At 37.8% G+C, this 22,494-nt stretch overlaps 1 protein-coding gene across 1 annotated transcript in view; it reads right to left on the bottom strand.

Moving 5' to 3' along the window:
* ANO4 (anoctamin 4) overlaps positions 1-22,494 on the bottom strand; it is a 186,098-nt gene that overhangs the window by 161,402 nt on the left and 2,202 nt on the right. Inside the window, exons 2-4 of the mRNA XM_046646718.1 lie at positions 16,917-17,021; positions 4,281-4,417; positions 918-1,076 (exon numbers count right to left, since the gene is read on the bottom strand). Coding sequence (XP_046502674.1) covers positions 918-1,076; positions 4,281-4,417; positions 16,917-17,021 — 401 coding nt within the window. The remainder of the gene's footprint in view (positions 1-917; positions 1,077-4,280; positions 4,418-16,916; positions 17,022-22,494) is intronic.

Genomic DNA, 22,494 nt, shown 5'->3' on the forward strand with positions numbered 1-22,494 from the left:
TGGTCTTTTGAGCCATCTGGTTCCACTTTCCTGAGGAGAAGAACCTTTTCCCTTAAGGCCACACTCACCTCACCATTTTTCTAATTCTCTTTTTGGAGACATTCCAGAAAAATACTGCTTGTTTTATAGATGCTCAAGAGTTGTGGTCAATCTATCAGATTTGGAAAAATCCCATTTATCTGAAGTGTCCCCAGATCAGCATGCAACCAGCACTGTACAAAGAAAATCCCGGGTGCCTGATTTCCAAGATCTGTCCCCTCAGGTTTGAGGAGCAGAATCAGAAGCAAACATTTTTAACTGTCAATATGTTTTTCTTATTGACTCCGAAAAGCTTCAGAAACTTTGCACGATGTTTAGGGAAAATCTGAGAAGCGTTATGTAATCCAGCTAACAGGGCCAAGTTCTATAAATGTGCACAGTATTTCTGGGTGTACAGCAATCCCATTGTAGATTATTATCAGAGGCCTGGCTGGGCCTCTTGTACATTCCTTACTAAATTTTTCTTTTAAAACTCTTCATGCAGAGAGGAAGGAAGGAGCGTGGTAGAGCCACACACTCAAGATAACTCTTGAGTTTGGGAACCTGATAAAAACAATGCAAATGGCTCTTAAAACTGGAATCATTTTGTAAGTTCCAGCTGTTTTTGGCCAAACCAGCCAGTTTCTTCTGGTGTGAGGATGCCCAAGTCCATTATGTTTCCTGAAATGTGAAAACAACCTCCAGAGAGGGCGATTGCATTTTACCCAGTTTTCTGTGCTGCAAATGTCTAATTGCTGGAACATTCCTTGAACACTGCAGATTGGCAAACTGACCAGACGAAACATTCAGTTAACATAATGACTAGTTGCTTCTATTTTAAATTGCCTCTTGAAATGAGTAGATGCATATTTCTATTTTGTCTCATCCAAGCTATTTACCTCTTTCTCCATGTGCAATCCTTCTGCTCTAATATTTCTTTCAAATACTTCTCTCTTTTCGGTCTGGGGGTTGGATTTTCTGTATACAAGAATGTAGTCAATTCGACACTTTCCATCTCTGAAGTAAAGTCCATTTGATTTGTTTCTTTCTGGCATCGTCTGCAGACAAAGAGAAAGGGACCAGTTTAAGATACTAGCAAAACAGCCCCAGGTGAGTAATGTTAAATAACAATTAAAACTAAATTAATTTTTCATTGTGTTTATCAAAATTACATTTTTATTAATGAAAAATGTAAACAAGAGGAGAAAAAAATAAAAATTGGAAAAAACTTTGAATCAAACGGGCAAAATTTAGGACACCTAACAATACCAAACATTGTCAAGGATATGGAACAACTGAGAATTCTAATATTTTACAGGTGGGAATGAAGACTGACATATTTACTCTGGAATACACATTAGCATTATCTTAAAAAATAGAATGTTTGCGTAACATACAACCCTAGAGGTATTCTTGATAAAGCAACTAGGAGACATGTCCATGAATATTCATAGCAGCATTGTCCATAAGAGTAGAAAATGAAAAACAGGAATCAGGTCAAATGTTCATGAACAGGCAAACAGATAAGTAAGTTGTAGAAAAGTCATACAATGGAATATTACACAGCAGTGAAAATGAATGAACCATAGTTGCATCTAAGAGTAAGCATAAATCTTAAAAACAACATTGACAGAAAAAAAAACAAGTCACAGAAGACTTCATACCACATGATCATTTTTTATAAAGCACAAAATAAAGTCAATCTAAAAAGAAGTTGTTAAGGCTACATACATATGTGGCAAAACTATTTTTAGAGCAAGAGAATAAAAAACACAAAAATTCAAGAAGATGGTACCTCTCATAGGGTAGAGGTATGGGATTGCAAGTGACTTTGATGGTTTTGGTAATATTCTAATTCAATATTTCTTAAACTTTTTGAGAAAAATAAGAAATAAGATAACATTAAAAGAGATAAGATATAAGAAAAACATTTTACTTTGTGATAATTGTGTATATATGTAAACACACAGAATATCTGGACAAAAGTTCCCCAAAACAGTACTGAATCCTTTCTACTCACATACTTGCTAATATTAATTTTCCATTACATTAAAAAAACAAGTGGAGTCAGAAACCTACAATTAGGTTGCCACTATAATTTAAAAAATACAATTCTAGTTCATATGTTGGATAGTGGTTCAAGGTGTTGATTTTATTATGCTTCATAACTTAAATATAAGTTACAAATAGTATTTTGCAGTGATTACATATATAAAAATTAAAGAACAAAAATAGTAGGTGTAATTTTCATCCAGGCTCCATAGGCTTGTTTTAACCATGTACAACACTGAAAGAGACCATCAAGTACGAGCTACTTAGTACACCAGTTTCCAAATAGTGGTATGAAGAAGGCACATATGCCACACCTCCAAAGTCTTCGCTGGAATCCACATTCTTGCACAAGTGCCACGCATGCAACCTCATCCAAAAGGAGAATGTCAGCCAGGAGGGATGGAAATGACCATGTCCCATGTTTTGGTGAAGACGTTTTTAACTGATGACCAATCCTTACTGACCATTTGCCAGCTTTTGCCTTAAGACACACTCAAAAGTCTACCCAAATAAACACTTTCTTAACAGTTTATTTGCCAAACAGGAGAACTGTCTTGTAGATTCAGCACATCAGCATCTGCCTGCAAAAACAGGGCTTCAGCCAAGGCATCAGGAGGAAGGTAGCAAAGTCCCAACCTCTCCGAGACCATTTCCTCATCTGTAAGCTAAGGGGATGAGACTAGCTGCTTTTGAGGTTCCTTTCAAGATCACTCCTTTATGCCACATCATGGCATTCAAAGTGTTTGTGTGAAGAGATGATGACAGAATGAGTTTTTTGTTTAAAAAAACAAAAATATGGTTTGAAGGGACAGATCTGGGAAGCTTGGTAGAAGAAAACAATTTTTCCTGTTCAAAGATGTAATCTTTTCAATGATTAACTGGCTCTGGAATAATAAAAAATTAAGAATATGCAATAAATAAATGACATTGATGCTGTGTTCCTATTACCTGTACCGAGTGCATGTACAAAGGTGATAAACTCCACTGATAACCTGAGCAACAGTGAACGCCACTAACAAAAGACTTCTCTTTCCAAAATTACATATGAACAGATGGGTCTATTTACAATTGCAATGAGTTTCCAGATTACAGAGGCAAATGGAAACTCAAAGAGGCTTCAGACAACACATTCTACTGAGAGCTGGTCCATTTTGCGTCACTGTTCTATGTGCTGGTGAATTTACACAAGGAAGTCCATCCTGGTAAATCTTACTTTTTCTAGTTAGCAACACCCAGAATGCAAATTATCTTAAAATGATAGGTGGTTTTAAGAACCTCCCTTTGTATAGACAAAATGTTGTGGGGACCTGGAAATGGCCACCCCAAGATATGTCTCTTTGGCATGATTATTTGAGGCTGGTTCCTTTGCAGACAGGAAAGCAACTGAAAAGTAGAACTTGTTTACCCTTTGTAAGAGACATTTACATTGTAAAGGAATTTTCCATCTGTAAAGATATCTCCCTCTCTGTACCAGGAAGGGGAGATGACCTTCTCTCTAGAAACTCTTAATCGATGCCAAAGGCAAGGACTTAAATCTGCATTTTGCTTACTGTACTTGTGTGGTAATCTCCCATGATTGACTCCCCCTCCCAACGTTGGCATTTCTTTAAGGATTAAGCATCTTTCCTTAGGCTAGGAACTGATTGCTGCACTCACCTGTGACCACCCAGCTCAAGACAATAGACTTGCCTCCAGCTGTGTCCATCAAGTGCTGTGGACAGGGCAAACTTGTGACTATTGTGGGAGGGACATTTCAATCACATGTGAAACACCCTGTTTGGGGGTATATAACCACTCTCTGCACCCCACTTCTCAGGTGCCCTTTCTCCCTTCAGGAAGAAAGGCCCCAGGCCATGGTCCTCATAAAGCTTTGTTTAATTTTCTCTTGCTATTCTGTCTCATGCGAATTTAATTCGTTCTCCGGCCAGACGAACCTACGTTAGATAGAGGAAAAGTCTTCCTCCCCTACAATGTCTTTAAGTATAAGAAGGGAAGTGCACGACCCACTGAAAGTTTGTTTTGAGCACAGGTAGATTTAGGATCCCTGAAATGTGCCAGATCCTTGGGGCGATATCAAAGGAATATAAGACCTACTATTTGTTTCCCAGGAAGCTACAGTTCAACGAGACTTTAAACAGTCCATTGGAATATGCTTCACAGGTTCCCGTCTGGATCAAGAATCGCATTTTTAAGAAATCACACACTCTTACCTCTCCCCCTGCTTCCAATCTGCTAGCATCATCTGAAGTACTGGTCAGGTTTCCAGGGTGAAGGAGAGAATCATCATCTTTGCAAGGACTGTTGACAGCTTCTAATTCATCAAAAAGAATGTTGACATCCTTGGCCACTGGAACCAAAGTAAATACATGACAAGTGGGGTTAAGGATCTGGGATCTTAGAAGCAATACTAAAAGAGAAGACATCTCCCGTTGGTCTAATATTTTTTCATTGTTTCAACAACACCTTGAATGACAGGTATATTATTTCCTAAGAGAAAAAGATGTCAGATACAAAACATGTTTGATCAAATAGTGTCTCCATAAGGCAAGATTAAGGAAAATGTGAAGCAAAGTTCAGTACCTCCATAATATAAATATAATTTGTTTTCCGTGATAACAGAAGGTGCTGTGTTTGTTTAGCTTTCCTTCACATAATTGTCTAGCATAAGGTACTTCCATTTAAGACTTCTAAGAACTTGTTACCTGCATTGGAAATAACATACTTTTTTTAACTTTTTCATTTAAGTGCCATACAACTTGCTAAGTAAACCCATCAACATGCCACTTGCATGGTTCAGTAAGAACCATCATTTTACCCCCCCTTTTTACTGCTTTAAGGCCTAATAGAGAAAACCTAATGCAGTCACAAAGCAGGCAGTTAGATTTCTTCCTTTCTTCTTTCTTTAATCATGAATTGAAATCATGAAGTTAGCCATTCAGCGGCTCTCCCAAAAGACTGTTGATGCTAACACGTCCATATATAAAGCACTGTCTATCAGAGTTGCCAGCACAGAACACCATGTTCAAATGCATAGTGCTTTGCAGTACACCAGAAAGGAAAGTTCAGCAGCAGTGGATGAGAAAATTTAAGGTATGAGCCCCTTCTTGACCAACTAGAATTATGGACCAACACTGAAGTTCACTTTTTCCTTTGATGTTTTAAAAATGGCTAAGGATCTTTAACCTGTCAGAAGCCAGTGTGCAGAATAATTTATAGGAGACTGGGTACTACTTACTCAAGCATATAGAAGACTATTCATTCTTTCATTTGAAAACCTTTTAGAGGTGTGCACACTACGTGTCAGGCACAGAGCCGTGCGATGACTGTACCTTGGTGAATAAAAGCATCTTCCTGCCCTTGTGGTAATAAGTAAACAAAACAAATAATCAAAGAAATGTAAAGTACGGTGAGTGCTATAAAGAAAAGAACAGAGTTTGGATATAGAGAGAATAGAGACGATACACTTAGATGGTGTAACTGTACAGGATCTAAAGCTGTATCCAAGTGAGTGATTTTAGGCAATTTAACTTCTAAGTTTTTCATCTGTAAAATACAATGGACATGGGAATAAAATTAACATTTATTGCTGACTATGATTGGCTGAATCAAGGCCCGCAAAGGGACCTAATTCCTGAAACATGTGAATATGTTACCTTATGTGGCAAAAGGGACTTCGTAGATGTGATTACTCAAGGATCTTAAAATAGGGAGATTATCCTGGATTATGTGGGTGGGCCCAATGTAATTACAAGAGAGGTAGGAGGGTCAGAATCAGAGAGACTGGAACATGCTACGCTGCTGGCTTTGTAGATGGGGGACAGAACCACGAGTCAAGGAATGCCAGTGGCTTCTAGAAGATAGAAAAGTCAGGAGAGCAGACTCTCCCCCAGAGCCTGCAGAAGGAACAGTCTTGCTGACATCTTGATGGCTTCAGACCTCCAGAGCTGTAAGATAATAAATTTGTGTTGTTTTAAGTCACTAAGTTTGTGGTAATTTGTTACAGCAGCGAAAGGAAACTAATATACTTACTACAGGTTTTTAGACTGTGGCTACAAAGAAAAAAAATTATGGTCTTTTCATACAACCAAAGTTTAGGAGCACTGTGCCAAGTACTCAAGGAGAAGAACACTTTCGAGGAAGTACACTATGTCTAGTGTTATGGGAGGTGTCAGGATCAAAAACAACTTCCCTGATCACCCTATGTGAAGAAGCAGGCCCTCACCCAATTATTCCCCATCTCTTCTCACTGCTCATTTCCTTCACAGCACTTACCATAATCTGTAATTATATAGTTTATTCATTTGTTTACTTGTGTACTGGATGTCTACTCTATTAGAATACAAGTTCAATATGGGCAGGGGTCTGGTCTGTCTTGACTGATGTACAGAGGTCCAGGCGCTGAGGTAGCCCTCAACACATATTTGTTTAATGACACAATGATGATTCCAAGGTGGTCACAGTCTAATAATGTCTGAGAGCCCCCTTTTCTCCAATATTCTATGGTTCTAGTACCATAGAATATTTTCATACAACCTTTCATACAACCAAATTCATATACCTTTCATATACATTTCTTTCATAACATGGTTCTTATTAACAAGCCAAGAACTACAGTTTCAAGTAGATGTTGATTCAATTTTCAAGTAGATATTGATTAAACTTCAAGTAGATATTGATTAGATTTGAACAATAGGATAAAAATATTATTTTAAGTCATAAGATCTGCTTATTATTCAAACTCTACCACTTAGCTGTGCAAACTTGTGCTCCCACTTCCTCATGCGTGAGACAGGTATAGAAAACTTCTCTCTCAGGATGGCTGAGAGGATTAAATGAGATAATGCATATGTTACTAGGGTGAGTGACACATAGCAGGTCTGCAAGAAATGTTAGTTTGTTCATTTTAGACTCTGGGATAGTTAGCATTTTAGCTTTACCAATACAAGAAGGCAGAAGAAGCATTTACAAGTTGGAATGGTTGTTATAAGGGATGGATTGGGATGAGATGTGAGATAAGGGGGAAGCTATAAAGGACACAGATTCCTATCTAGGTGACTGGCTCACACTGGGGAGAAACTCTTGAATATCCATTAATCCATCCACAATAATTGCCCCTATGCTTTGGCAATGCTAGAAAATTACCAGGTCATTTTCTGCCAATATCACTTTCTGGCATTGCCACAGTCAGTCAATAAAGCCTGCTACATGAAAGCTCATACAGTGATTCTCAACTGCAACCAAATTGTCACTCTGGAGACATTACTGATCATCACAACTGAGAGAAGGGGTGGTGTTAGTGGTATCTAGTAGGTAAAGGCCAGGGTTGCTGCTAAACATTCAATAATGCACAGAACAGCTCTTAAAGTTATCCCTCTCAAAATGTCATGGTGCTGAGGAGGAGAAATTCTGTTCTACATTGAAGGCCCAATTATGTGATTCTAGAGGGATCAGTTAACTTGGGAAAAGGAGAGAAGCCCTGTGCTTTCCTTATTGCTGCCCATCAGAATTACTGTCTGGAAGTCATCATGGGGCTAATGCAACCTGAGTGCTCAAGGGAAATCAGTATGTCATGGCAAACTGATTTTCAGAGAATAAGTGATATTGAGGTACCATTATCACCTGCCAACCTCCCAAGAGCATCAGCAGAGATTAGAAATGCTGAACTGCCAGAAAGTGATTGGCTTCTGTAGGACATGTGGACACTCCACAGACAGAAGAAACACGTGCCCTTGATCAATATTTCACCATTGTCACTGATACATCAGCTTTAACTACAGGAAAGTTTGAGGAACAAAGTACAATATCTTTTGATGCAAACGTACATCATTTTATTTAAGTAGAAAACAACCCCCAACTTCCAAAGTTAACCAATTTTTAAAAGTCTATTTATTCAATGAGCATTTATTAGTGCGCACAATGGCCAGACACTGTGCTGGGCCAGGAACTGGGGCTCAAGTACTGGACATGACAGGCATAGTCCCTGCCCTCATACAGTTCACTGTCCAGCCAGGGAGTGGGTCCTCGCTATCCATAGGAATAGACATTGCAAACATACTCTTCATCCAAACAGGGTCACTTATTAATGGATTCCATCCCCTCCCTTATATCTTTTTTCTCAAATAGAAAAATGTTTGATAAGGCTCATTAAATAAGAAAGAGAGCCAAAAGTTCTGAGGAATCAATTAAAAATGATAAGAGGGAGGGGGCCAGCCCGGTGGTGCAGCGGTTAAGTTCTCACGTTCCACTTCAGGAGCCCGGAGTTCACCAGTTCGGAGCTGGTACTGCTTGGCAAGCCATGCTGTGGCAGGAGTCTCACATATAAGTGGAGGAAGATGGGCAGGGATGTGAGCTCAGGGCCAGTCTTCCTCAGCAAAAAGAGGAGAATTGGCAGATGTTAGCTCAGGGCTAATCTTCCTCAAAAAAAAACCCAAAAAAATGACAAGAGGGAGAGCGAATGCAAAAGTTCCATGCCACCCAAGTAATGGACTTGCATTGCGTTCAGATTCAGGAAGGGATGTGTGAACAGAGCTGGGAAGCTAAGATGGGTCAGGGTATGTGGATATCATGCATTTGGGAAAGCAAGGGATATGCTCAACTGATTCTCTTTTGCCAAAAGCAGGCACTCAGCCTAAAAAGACCTGGTAACAAAACAGCAGGGTCTCCCACATAACAACCGAACAAAGGTCAAGAACCTCAAATTGCCTGGGAGACCAAAAATCAGCTATGGAGCCTGAGTAAAGCAACAAACTCAGCATGGAAAAGAAATTTCTGAGGGCTGGCTTGCTGTCCTATCCCAGAATAGAGGCAGTATAGCGCAGTCAGAGGGCCGGGAGGCAGGCAGAGCCTGACATTCTTCATGTGATGAGAGGGCAAATTTACCGCGGTAGTGCTGAATCTACTCATCAAATATTTGCACTTATTTCAATTATTCCTTCAGTGAAAATCATTTGTGATGAAAGCTATTATTGCGGCTGGCCGGGTGGCACAGCGGTTAAGTTCACATGTTCCGATTCTTGGCGGCCTGGGGATCGCCAGTTCAGATCCCGGGTGTGGACATGGCACCACTTGGCAAAAGTCATGCTGTGGTAGGCGTCCCATGTATAAAGTAGAGGAAGATGGGCATGGATGTTAGCTCAGGGCCAGTCTTCCTCAGCAAAACGAGGAGGATTGGCAGTAGTTAGCTCAGGGCTAATCTTCCTCAAAAAAAAAAAAAAAAGAAAGAAAGAAAGATAGAAAGCTATTATTCATTCCCTATGGAAAAAAGACCACAAATACACTGCAAGGGCTCAAACAAACAAACAAACAAACAAATTGATTATCTTCTGCTATTTGTTCATTGAACCCCATTTATTGCAGATGCTGGAGGTATAACACAACCAAGATGTGAGTGGGAAGCCTCGTACTTCCAGACAAGAGGATGAAATCGAGGAATCAGTGCTATAAAGGCAATGAAGAAAACAAACAGCAAATGTGTTTTAGAAATAGTCTAAAAGAGTAAAAACTAAATACCAAAACATTAAACGGTTCAACTCACTGCTCTTTTCTTTAATTCTCTATTTTCAAAATGCAGCAGAATAACCCATGTCAGTGTTACAGTACAGGAGTACTTTCATCTCAGTATTTTCTGATGCAGAGAAAATAAAGTGAAATTATAGGTCACTGAAGATGACACAGGAGGGCTGTGAAGCATAATCCAAGTATCTATATTTGTTCTCAGAGCACCAGTTCATTATACTATTTTTGTCCTGAGTTCCAAATTACTACATCTGATACTCACAATTCTGAAGGTATTGCATATTGACCTCAAAGCCTCATTAAAACATGCAAAAAAAGGACACCTTCAGAAATAATTTAGAATGCATACAAACCAGGATTGTTTACACCTCAATTGGAACATTACCTGGCTGTTTTATACAAGTTTATCTTTATATCTAGGGTCCCTTTCAGATGAAGGCCCAAGGTGGCTTCAAAATTGACAAGAGAGCTAGCAAATCGGAGGTGCTCAATGTCCATTTTAAAATAACTAAAAGCTAGTTGTAAGATCATCTTGATTGTTATTTTTTCTTACTCTATCTTAGGGAGATGGCTCAAACAACTCCGTCTCTCTCTTAGACTCAGAGATTAAATATGAAGGAAGTGGGAAGGGACAATTTATTGAAAGCCAAAAACTATGTATAAGGATTTTCAGGTCTGTTTTCTCTTTTCATCCTCAGAACACTTATGAGAGAGGTTATTATGAGAAAGAAGCCAGGTTCAGAGATACTAAGAATGGCCCCACAGCCAGTAAGCGACACAGATGAATTCTAACCCAGTTCTGACTCTCACATCCATGCTATTTCCAGCTGGTTTCTTGATTCGTGCAAAGCCTTTCACTGTTCTTAAACCATGCTTGGCTTTCAAGAACTGGAAGTCATTTAACACCAAACAATTATCTTGTCCGAGTTTTAACATTTATCTGAATAAAGCCAGACATTATATCTGTAGCCCAACAGGTCTGACACTTTTAAAAATTTAACGAATAGATCAAATTAAATGTTTTTCAAAATTCAGGGAAACACACAGACTCAGCAGAGCTTTGAGCCCCTTAGGCTGGGTTTTTAAAACCAAACACTACTTAGCATTTCTGACACTAGCAAGCCCAGAACTCTCTAGATGTTCATTACTCTTTAAATGAATCTAATAATGGCCCTAAGGCGGAGACTGCCTGGTTTACCAATAAGAAAAAAGAGGACCTAATTTAGAAAACTCAAAATAAATAAAGTAATTGGAAAGAACATAAATCCTTCCTTAGCAGGCTTTCTTCTTTTCCAATAGGCCAGTGGTTTTCAAAGTGTGTTCCCTGGAACCCCAGGATCATTTTGAGGAGTTTCGGGGGCCATGGAGGAGACAAAGAAGAAACTGAGTGGGCAAAATGCTATACCTTGTACCCGAAACAGCTCAGTCATCTGTTTTATATATTGAGATTATATGTAAAAAATATATTTCAGGAGAAAACAATAGACTCTACTGCTTTAAAAAGTTTGGAAACCTCTGCTAGGGTGTTATGGCAACAATTAAATGGTTAGGTTAACATCTTCCCAAATTAAAACTGGTGTAAGAAAGCTGGGGTTTTAATTGTTATAGGTCTGAGAGCAGGCACTTTTTTTCTGCCGTGGAACATTTACTTGAAATAGAGATTCAAAATATGTCTTTGCAAAAAAAAAGTCATATGATTTAAAAACATGTATGGTCATTAAAAAAAATAATTTAATTGGCATTTCCTGGCTCAGTCATGAGGCGTTTACAAAACAGAGCATAGACAACGGCATGGGGTGCCCACAGTTCACTCTGCAATGGGGCCAAGATGATTAACTCGTTCCTGGGACAGCATGTTTCTGAAGAAGAGCTTCTCCTGCTACTATTTCATTCTAAAGGAACAACAGACACCTTGGTTACTTCTATTACAAGGCAGATAATGATGGCACCTCTTACAACCTAGGAAGAACATTTAGAGAAGAACTGTGTACCTAATTCAAGCTTTGCTCAATAGCCCTGGTTCCCTTTTCACAACTTGAAATGAGGTCACTGACGCTCTGCATAAAGGATCCTCAACGTCTACTGACCATAATTTCTCCTTCTTTGGAAAGAGCATGAGGTTTGGATTTAGACGAGCCTGCGTTCAAATGCTAGTCCTCCCACTTACTAGCTATTAGATTGGCTTATTTAACTCATTCGAACTTTAATTTCTCTATCTTTCAAGTGGGGATGATACCATTTACCATATAGGATTGTTGAGAATAATGAAGACAAGGTGCCAGCCAATACTTCTATGGCTCTTACCGTGTGCCAGGCACCACAGTAAGGGCTTCACACAGATTCACTATGACTAACTCCCCGTTACAGATGTGGTAATTAAGGCCAAGAGAGGTCAAGCCTAAATAAAATCATATAGGTAAAATGTCAACCACAGAGTTGCCACACAAGATGACATGTTCAATAATGTCAACCCCACCCTCTCCCCATCCTACCCTTTGAAGCAGCATAAGTATATGGACTAAAAATATAATTGGAAATCAGGTCTCAAGAAATTGGATTCAAAATGACTCACTGGACGTCACTGAGAAATGACTCAGTCTCCTCAGCCACAGAAGCACCGAGCACCACCAATGTGGGCATAGCTGTAGGATTATGTAAGCACAGGTGCAAGCACAAAGGGTCAGACTATAGGATAACAACGATCCAATAACCCTCCCAACCTCCGAGTTCTCATTTCAAACACTTTTTGCACTTCACAACCTTTCCTTCATCGGAACCTAATAGACTATAACACAATAATGTCTCCCAGGGTATGAATGCCACTCGAGAGTCCCCCAGTCTCTGTAAATGCTGGGAATCAAGAAAAGAAAAACTAAGGCCAAGCAGGTGGGACAGGCGGCAAAAAGTGGGGGAAGGAATGATCTCTAGAAAGGGCTGGGCATTGGTAATAATTGAAGGCAAGAATTAAAAGGTTCAGTGTACTCTTTGAATGACACATTTCTCAATGGTTTGCTAATATAATAAATGCTTATACACATACACTCACACACCTGCTTCATGGACTGCCGAGTTTTAAGACATGATTCTCAATCTAATTTTAGAATGAAATCTTTTTAAATGTCTATTTCTCAAAAATGTCTGGATTTTGAGGCTGGCCCCGTGGCCAAGTGGTTAAGTGCATGCGCCCTGATTCGGTGGCCCAGGGTTTCGCCAGTTCGGATCCTGGGTGCAGACATGGCACCTCTCATCAGGCTGTGCTGAGACGGCGTCCCACATAGCACAACAGGAAGGACCTGCAACTAGAACATACAGCTATCTGCTGGGTGGCTCTGGGGAGAAGAAGTGGGGAAAAAAAGGCAATTGGCAACAGTTGTTAGCTCAGGCACAAATCTTCAAAAGAAAAAAAAGTCTGGATATTAAAACTTTGGTGAATAAAAAGCAGGATTTGTTTTTTTGTCTAAATTGATATTACCATACATAATAAAGTAGGCACTCACATTTTTAGACCATGTACAGGGGGTTTGAATCTTATTAGACAAACTCAAGAGTAAGAATTGCCCATGACCTTGTCATCATTACATCAAAGTGAATCTTTCGTTGAGCCCTCACCCCACTGGCTTGGTGGACAATTTAATTTCAGTCATTGCCGACATTCCCACTCCTCTACCTCACATATCTAGGACTATACAAAGGTTCTAGAGGTTTTGTAAACAGCAGGATATTTAAAGAGATCACTCAGGTACCCAAGCTGGCTACTGCTGACCGGCCCTCTTCTCAACTCTACAGTGGAATTCATTCATTCACTCATCAGCAAAATTTATTGAGCAGCTACTATACTCCATACTTCAGTTCAAGGGACTGGGGATACAACAGAGACAGGAAAATGAGACTGCCATATTCCCTGAATGCTAGCGGATCTGCTTCTTTCTCAAGCTGGGGAATCTCAGCCACACTGGCAGTTTAGGTGGCTCAGGTGCAGGCCCCCAGCACACAACACAGCCATTCCCTCCCCCTCCTCCCACTCACAGGAAGCCATGCTACTACTGCAGGATGCTCTAAGAGAGCTGGTCTTAGGACATTCCTCCTGTCTCTCTTTTTCCTTCTTCTATCTAAGCATCAGTCACTCAGAAGCTCAGGCTTTCAGAAAACAAAAGCTGGAAATGTAGGCAACACAAAATTCAGGAGTTCAAGGGACCTGGCTGCTGTCTTGTGTGAAGGATGAGAACAGAGGGAGGGAACATAAACATCAAGGAAACACACACTTGCAAATATCCCCTTACACTGTACTGCCGCATCTACTGCTGTTCTCCTACAGAGCAATCAAGCTGTTTCCATTTTAACAACAAAACAAAATGTGATCTGTGAATGTTTAAGTTTTTCCTGAATTGAACTATGTAAACTTTCACCACTGCTTTAAAATATTATGCCTAGCACAATGTCTGGCACATAACACGTGAGATGGATAGAAGGATGAATGGATAAAAGAACTCTTTTCTTCCTTATAAGCTATATATCTGATATGGGGGAAGTTGAGAAACAACTTTTGGATGGCCAGCCACTCTGAAGCATCTTCTTTTGATTAGATGAAGCTATTCTTAGGGCATAACACTATAGGGGAAAAAACATAAACGTATTTTACAATGTAGAAGCATGGGGAGGAATTCTTGCATCAAGATGTAACAACGTGAGAACAAAATTTTTAAAATTCAAAGTAGTTCATTTTTCCTAATCATTTTTTACGTAATATTTTATTTGGTAGAACAAGGGCTGACATAACGATCAGACAGTAACTATATGGCCTTGGGAAGGTATACTCAGTTTTCTCATCTTTAAAATGGAGAAGTAGTATCTACTATTACTTAGGAGATGAAAATGAAAAGAGAAAGCATGGAAGAGGACTTACTCTAACGGCTAACCTACCTAGGACACTCAAGAAATGTTTGAAAAACACACATATACACACAACTCTTCTAGCTTGATCTTTAAGGTTATACATATATGTCTACAAAATTGTAAGAAAAGAGTGAAATCTTTCCATCATCCTGCTAATCTCAAGAATAATGCTTGTAGGAGAGGAGCTTTACTGATATTCAAATTCTATATTTTTTTATATACTTATACATTGGTCTCACAAAGTTTTCTATAAATAATCTAAGGTACAGTCCCCTGAAGAATCAAATTATGTATTATTTTTTTGCTAAGGAAGATTCACCCTGAGCTAACATCTGTTGCCAATCTTCCTCTACTTTATATGTGGGTCTCTGCCTCAGAATGGTTGGTGAGTGGTGTAGGTCTGAGCCTGGGATCCGAACCTATGAACTCAGGACACCGAAGCAGAGCACACTGAACTTAACCACTATGCCATGGGCCCACCCCCAAATTACGTATTTTTATACTTAGAAATTTCAATGAACTGGTTCAACATTTGAATCACATTTGGAATCTAGGTAGAAACTAAAAGTAGATGAATGGCCCCAAATCTGTCCTACCGGGAATGACCCAGGCTATGTTGGTAGCATCCCAAACCTACTTACCATAATACTTCTTTTTAAAAAAGAAAATAAATATATTAGTTCTGAAGTATTAGAAAATTCTTAAACTTGTAAAAAAGTTGATTTACATTTTAAAGTGAAGTAATATTTCCTTTTTCTTATTTTAAAATTTAAATATAAAGTACTTACACCATTATAGTCTCATAAACATTTAGTTCATTTTGATATAAGTTCATTCAGCCCTAAAAAATTTTAAGTTTATCTCTTGTACGTACATAGAAGCCAACCTTCATCATTTATTAAAAAACTTTTTAAAATCCTTTCAGCATTGTATAAGCTATCATCTTCAAATTAAATGAAGTAACTACATAATTTTATAACTTTTCATGAAAAGTTATTTTCTCTCCAAGTTCTATTAATTTGATTTTTATTCTCCTGGGGATATTTTTTCTCTTTTATTCACTAATCTAATATTAAGGGATTGTTGATCCAGAACAAATAGCTGGTGCTCTTATATTCTTTATTAAAAATACTTCTCAGGGGCCAGTCTGGTGGGGTAGTGGTTAAGTTCATGCACTGCACTTTGGCAGCCTGGGGTTTGCAGGTTCAGATCTCAGGCACAGATCTACACGCCGCTCATCGAGCCATTATGTGGTGGCATCCCACATACATAATAGAGGAAGATTGGTATGGATGTTAGCTCAGGGACAATCTTCCTCACCCCAAAAAAAACCTCTCAAAACTAGCCTCAACTTCTTCAGTTTCAGGATCCTTCACCTCAGTGTGTTTAAACTCTATTCTGAGCATGAATGAAGAAATTAAATGAAGGGTAGGAGACCCTCCATCCTAATCTGGTCTCCATTATTATCATATTACCTTGGTCCTTAACCTCTCCCACTCTAAAGTTTCATATCTATAAAGTGTAGATATTAATTATCTCTTAAGGTCAAAAGGGGAGTATTATGGCAAAAGGGGATAACTACCATAAAAATGCGTAACACTGTTCATTAAAAAATCAGTATAGAAATGCAATGTCACAAAACTAAAAGCAGCAATGAACTGCAGTGGTTCTTTATGCGATGCTCTTCAGATCCAAAGCCTTCAAATGCAACATTATATAATACTATCTGATGTTAAAACAGGAATATCAGTATCTAGAATTAGAGCTCTGATAAGAAAACATGAATGTTAATGACTTAGTGTGTAATATTGCATCCCTCATCCTCAATGCTAAATCTATAACTCGAGTAAATGTATTGGTCATGATAAAATTCTTAGTGAAAGCTGTAAAACACAAATAAACTGGGTTAAGAAGACTAAACCTTGATTAATCAAAATGCTTAGAAGAGAGGGGTTCACTTTTGGGTCACAAGCCATCATTAATAACTCCAGATATCCATTTTGGAGAATAAATTCCAGATTTCAGCTTACTGCATCAACATTTACCTACTACTTACATGTGAGTAAAGGCATAGCATTCTGGTTTTCTTAACGATTTTTCTTTGATTATGCCAATCAAGGAATCTAAAAAATTACAATACCTAGTGATGTACTAAATAACACAGCATACTAAATATACAGAATTTACAATTCCACTACAGCTTTTCCACCAGGCTTCTTCAAAGACCCCAGTACTATGTGGTTCAGTTTAACAAATTAAACCCAACATTTCACTAATCTTCTCTTCTGGTCTCAAAATTATTTTACACAGTATCACTTTTAAGACATCATTTTACTTTTTTAAAGCTTGGCAGCTAAGATTTCTAGCTTTATTAACCCTCCCAAGTATCGTAATAGTTTCTCCTTTCACGGTGAATTTAAAATTTGAGTGGAACTTACTTTCTTGTATTGCATTAAGAATCTCTGAAAAATCCACATCACTCTTTGGGCCGTCAGGTAGTATTTGCATATCCAGCTGGTAGCCTTGCAAATCCACACCTCCTTCTAGAGAAATGAAAGATATTCATGGAGTTTGCACTGGTTATCAGAGAGCCCAGCGTTAGGGTCCCAAGGAGAAGCAATCTCAAAATCTAAAGTGAACAGCCAGCTGGTTTGCCAATGATCCTCCCTCTTGGACAAATGACTTTAAAAAAATGAGGAACATTACCAGCCATTTGCTCCTTATGAGACCAAAGAGGTTTAATTGTATTTCCAATGCAAAAATAAGGCAATTACTTTATTAAAATATCACATACTTCATAGTGTTTACTGATGACTTCCTACTAAAGAATATAACATGTTAACCTCCACTCAAGGACATTTAAAATTATTTTCAGCTTCTACATGGCTAAAAAGTGACATTCAACACAAACACTTTATGATACCATATTCTTTAAAACTATACTAGTTCGTTCTTAAGGAAGGATTTAATATTCTTAATATCACAGAGAAAAAGGTATCAGCTTTTTCCCCTCACAATTGGACTTCCTTGTTACATCATTTATTTTTCAGTTATACTAGAATATTTTCATTTATTCTATGAAATAATTAAGCCTCTTATACGAGGTTTGTCTCGTGTATTTTTGGTGTGTTCTAAAGAAAGAGGGCGTTTTATGTTGCTCCGCACACCTATAGAATATTTAAGGAAGTCAAAGAAACCAAGATATCAAGAAGTAGCTTTATCATTAACAATAGGTACCCTCTAAATGCTTCTAAAAATAATTGGTAAGAACATCTCCAGTTTGAGTAATCTGGAAGTGTTAAAAGCCAGTGCTAAAACAAACAGATAGCCTGATAAACAGTACGGGGCATGCCCCAGTTTCCAGTATTTTTGTAGAAACAATTCTTTCATAAGCCCAGGAATTATTCTTAGCCTTGAGTAAAATTTCAGTTACATCCCTAAAACTCAAGAAGAATAAGACACCATCACTGTCTTGCAGGGACCCTCCTTCTAGAAGGGAAATGGACACAAAAACTTAATATAATAGAAGGTGAGCTTTGGGAAGGCAGGAACTCGTCTGCCTGCTATAACCCAGCACTTAGAACAGCCCTCAACAAACGTATATTGAACAAATGAATGAGGCTATGTGGTAATTATGATACAAAGGCAGTAGAGCTACAAGTAAAGCTATGAACTCAGATTCTGGAGTCGGACAAAGCAGCATTCTAATTCTTATTAAGTAACTTTGAGTCTCTCTAAATCTTAGTTTCCTCATCTATAAAACAGGGGTGACAATAACAGACTCACAGAGTAGCCATGAGGACTAAATGAGATAATGCATGAAAAGCTCTTAGCTGTCACACAGTCAGCGCTCAGTAGATGGAAGCCATTACTATTTTCATCCTTAATAATTTATTAAAGCAATACTGGCATTTCTATAGAAACCACCTAGCCATTGAATAATGATAAGGAAGTCATAAGTCAGCTCTTTGGGACACCAGCATGCATTTCAGTGACTGTCAAGCACTGCAGACACAGCAGTGAACTTTTTAAATGCATGCATGCAGTTGCTCATTGCAAAGTCTGAAGTTATCTGTGACACTAAGCTTCTCAATGGGACAGAACAAAAATGCCTTCTTGCTGGCCCAGAATTAAAATGGGTTATTTGCTCCTTTTTTTTTTTTTTACCCCCCCCTCATGGCCAGCTACTTTGAACGGGTAGGGGAAAGTTCTGATGCTTTCCACCCTCTACTAAGGCTAGTCACTTTTGTTCTGTTCAATAACCAAAGACCTCACAATGACAATGACAAAAATAAAAATAACAAGAATATTCAATACTGCCTATCTGTCAGGCTCCATGCTATATACTTTATCATCTCATTTAGTCTTTACTCTAACCTTGAAAAGGAGGTGCAGTGAGAAGAAGTAATTTACTCAAAGTCACATGGCTACTAAGTTGTAAAGATATAATACCAATCCATGCTCTTAACTAGTCTTTAATACCATTCATATCCAAGCAGTCACAAGTATAGGCTGCTGGAAATAAGAGAATTGGATTTACCAATAGTCCCACGTTCTAGTACTTCAGATCAATACAAAAGCCATTGTATAACCTAAAAAGCAAACGATTTCCTAAATAGATTAATAAATAAAAGTCCAACTTATTTACTTCTTGTTTATCATAGTCAGGAGCTCATAAATTCATGTGGGAGTAATTATGACTACTAAATAACCACAATTTTTAATAACTAAAATTCTACAAATTTTTAATAATTTTTTTGTTAGAGGACAGTATAAGAAGTCACAAAAGAAGCAACATAAAGGAAGCATTCAGGTCACTAAAGTCTGTCTTTAAAGAATATTTAATGACATGGGAAATGCTTAAGATATAATGAAAAAGTGAGAAAAATGGAATACAAGGATATAGATAAATATATAGATATGTCTCATAATATACACAAAACACCCTTTTATGTGACTAGAAAAAAAGTTAGGGAGAAAATACTCCAAATGGGTATAGAAGTTATCTCTTAGCTATGAAATTATGGGTATATTTTGTTTTATTCTTTATCTTTTCTATGTTTATCACAATAAGCATAAACTATTTCGATAATTTTAAAGTCATTTAAAAATTCAGATTCAAGTACTTAGAGTTCAAGATTCAAAACTTAAAGACTAAAAACGTTAAACCATTAAGGAGTTAATTTAAGATTTTCTAAATGAATACAATTCTTCAAAAAAGTACAAGTCAAATGGGTCCAAATTCTCTTCATGGTAAATATTAAGACCAGGTTTAGAATCAGTAAAATATTAGGTATTATTCTTCCTCTGCTCTAGAAGAAATATAAAATACACTTTCACAAAGTATAATATAATGGTGTGGAACCTCTGGCAGTAAGTCATTCATTGAAGTCTAACACGACGAAGTAGGGGATGCTGTACACAAGGACATTTGTAAACTTTCCTAAATGGAGAGTGATTGATCACTGTGCAAGGACATTTTCAAATGAATCCTTCAAGGTGACAGTCTTCACCTTGAGCACATACTGCCCAAATGAAAAGGACGAAATGACTTCAATATATAAAAAGTTGTATATCTACTTTGAACATTTGATATTTAATTATTTATTGTTAGTCTTATAGGTTTTTTGGTTTTTTAAGGAAGATTAGCCCTGAGCTGACACCCACTGCCAACCCTCCTCTTTTTGCTGAGGAAGATTGGCCTGAGCAAACATCCAGACCCCTCTTCCTCTACTTTACATGTGGGACGCCTGCCACAGCACGGCTTGATAAGCAGTGCACAGGTCTGCAGCCGGGATCTGAACTGGCAAACCTGGGCCACCTAAGTGGAGTTTCCTGAGTGGCAAATATGTCAATCCCTGTTCCATTCCACCTCTGTAGAAATCCCTTTCTACTTTTAAGGCGCATCCTAAATGCACTGCTTCAGGAAGCATTTCTTGATCCTAACAAGTAAATACTATTTTCCACTCACTGAACACATATAGCTATCTATGTTTTCCATCAGAAATAAAGGGGGTGAAGTACCTCCCAGCACAGTATGGAAGAGACACAGACAAAACGTGAGTTCCTATTCTTCCCAGCCAGGTTTCTTCCTCATCTCTAGTACCTTCAACTATGCTCTAACAAGATGGAGGCCTGGGACCAAACTGCATCTACCATTTTGTCTCCTATAGAACCTAGAATGAGGCCTTTGAACATATTAATTGCTCAATTAATGCTCTTTTGCTACAATTTCATACTACTAGTAACAATAATGGATTATAGACTAAGAAAATGTCCCAGTGTTCCTTTCTAATCCAAATTTTAAGGCTTCTTGATAGGCTATCTACAGATAACTATGAAAGACATATTTTAGATCACACATTTGCTTTTTTGTAAAATATTTTAAAATTTTGTCAAATAATAAAGAAAATATAAAAGTACTGAAAGGCTTATAATGAAAACCAACAGTTGCCAACCCTACCCCTTTCTCAATCCCCGTTCTATTCCCCCAGTTCAACCACTTTTGAGAATTTGTGTTTTTACTTCCTTTGGACATCTCCATGTGTGTATTCCATTGTTTCTTGATTGATTTTATATACCACTTATTGTTTTCTGCTATGACACAAGACTATATAACATATTACTGTCATTCCCCCTCATCCTCCACCCACCCATCAAATCACTACTCTCACTTATTCTATTATATTGTCTCAGTTTAGTAACTTTAAATAAATTACTTAGAATTCAATTTCTTATTCAATCAAATATAGACAGATCTTATATTTGCAATTTAACACAAAATGGTATAAAGAGCAGATTCTGACACTACACTGACCTGGATTTGAATTTCATTTTTATGAGATCCTGAGCCACTAAATAATGAGCCTCATTTTTTCATTTATAAAATGGAAAGGATGAAATTTTTGGAGGCTCTGTTAAAAATTACAGATAATTATTTACATATGTGTAAATAATTTGGCCCATAGTGTTAAATCACCATGATCCACTAAAAATTTTATGTGACATATTCCTTCTCTACAAAATGAGGGCCAATTCCAGGTTTAGAGCCTAGACTAAATAAAAACAATTCAGTGGAAAAAAAATCCTCTAATTTGGACTTGGAATAGTTATTTCATATTGAAACAGCAATAAACTATGAGAAATCAAATCTTACCCTCCTCACGAAACACAAAAGATGGAGGAATCTAACGTAGGCTTGAGGGGACAAATTGCATTTTCCATGATTTCCTCATAATAAATAATGCTAGATCTGATTTTTCTTCACCTTCTGCAAACAAAACATTGGTAGTTCCTGTCCTCTGAGGTATATTTAATATACATCCTCAAATGCAGCATTTTTTTTTTTTTTTACAGAATAGGAAGTAGTGGTATTTCAGCACAATATAAATATCTAAAACAAATCCTCACATGTACTATTTTTGGACTTAATAGGTTAAAAATACACAATTTTTGGATTGGGAGTTTGTTTTCAATTCCCCATAAGTGAATTCAGTGTTTCTATGACAGTGTTGAGATGGAGAATGGTACTAAGATGGGAGGGAGGGACATTCTATCTTCCTTACAGACCTTCCCAGCATCAGCAAGTGTCCAAGAGAAATCTTTTAAGAAGGAAGAATGGAAATGAATTTCGTTCTTCTGGAGGATCTGAAATTGGAAACCCTAGATTTACATGTAGGCTATTCTACTGGTTCTGGAAAAACTTTCCATCTCTGTTTCTTAACTTCATTCATAGTGCTTCCCAAAATCTATTTACTGTGCCATAAGCCGAAAAGTCTTCACAATAGAGGATGCTTCATAAGTGCTATTGTAAAAAGACACAAATCACACTCTTTATATTAATGTTGTATAACTCTAAATCTAGTGATATTGCAAGATCATTCCTTTACATAAGAAGGCTTGGCTTTGTATTAGTAGGAATAAACAGACTAATTCACCCACACTAGTCACTATAAAAGCTAAAGATATCTCTTCAAATGATCAACACTGAGTAGTTCTAAGGACCCAATTCTGGAC

This window comes from Equus quagga, chromosome 19 (genome assembly GCF_021613505.1).
Source record: "Equus quagga isolate Etosha38 chromosome 19, UCLA_HA_Equagga_1.0, whole genome shotgun sequence".
NCBI lineage: Eukaryota > Metazoa > Chordata > Mammalia > Perissodactyla > Equidae > Equus > Equus quagga.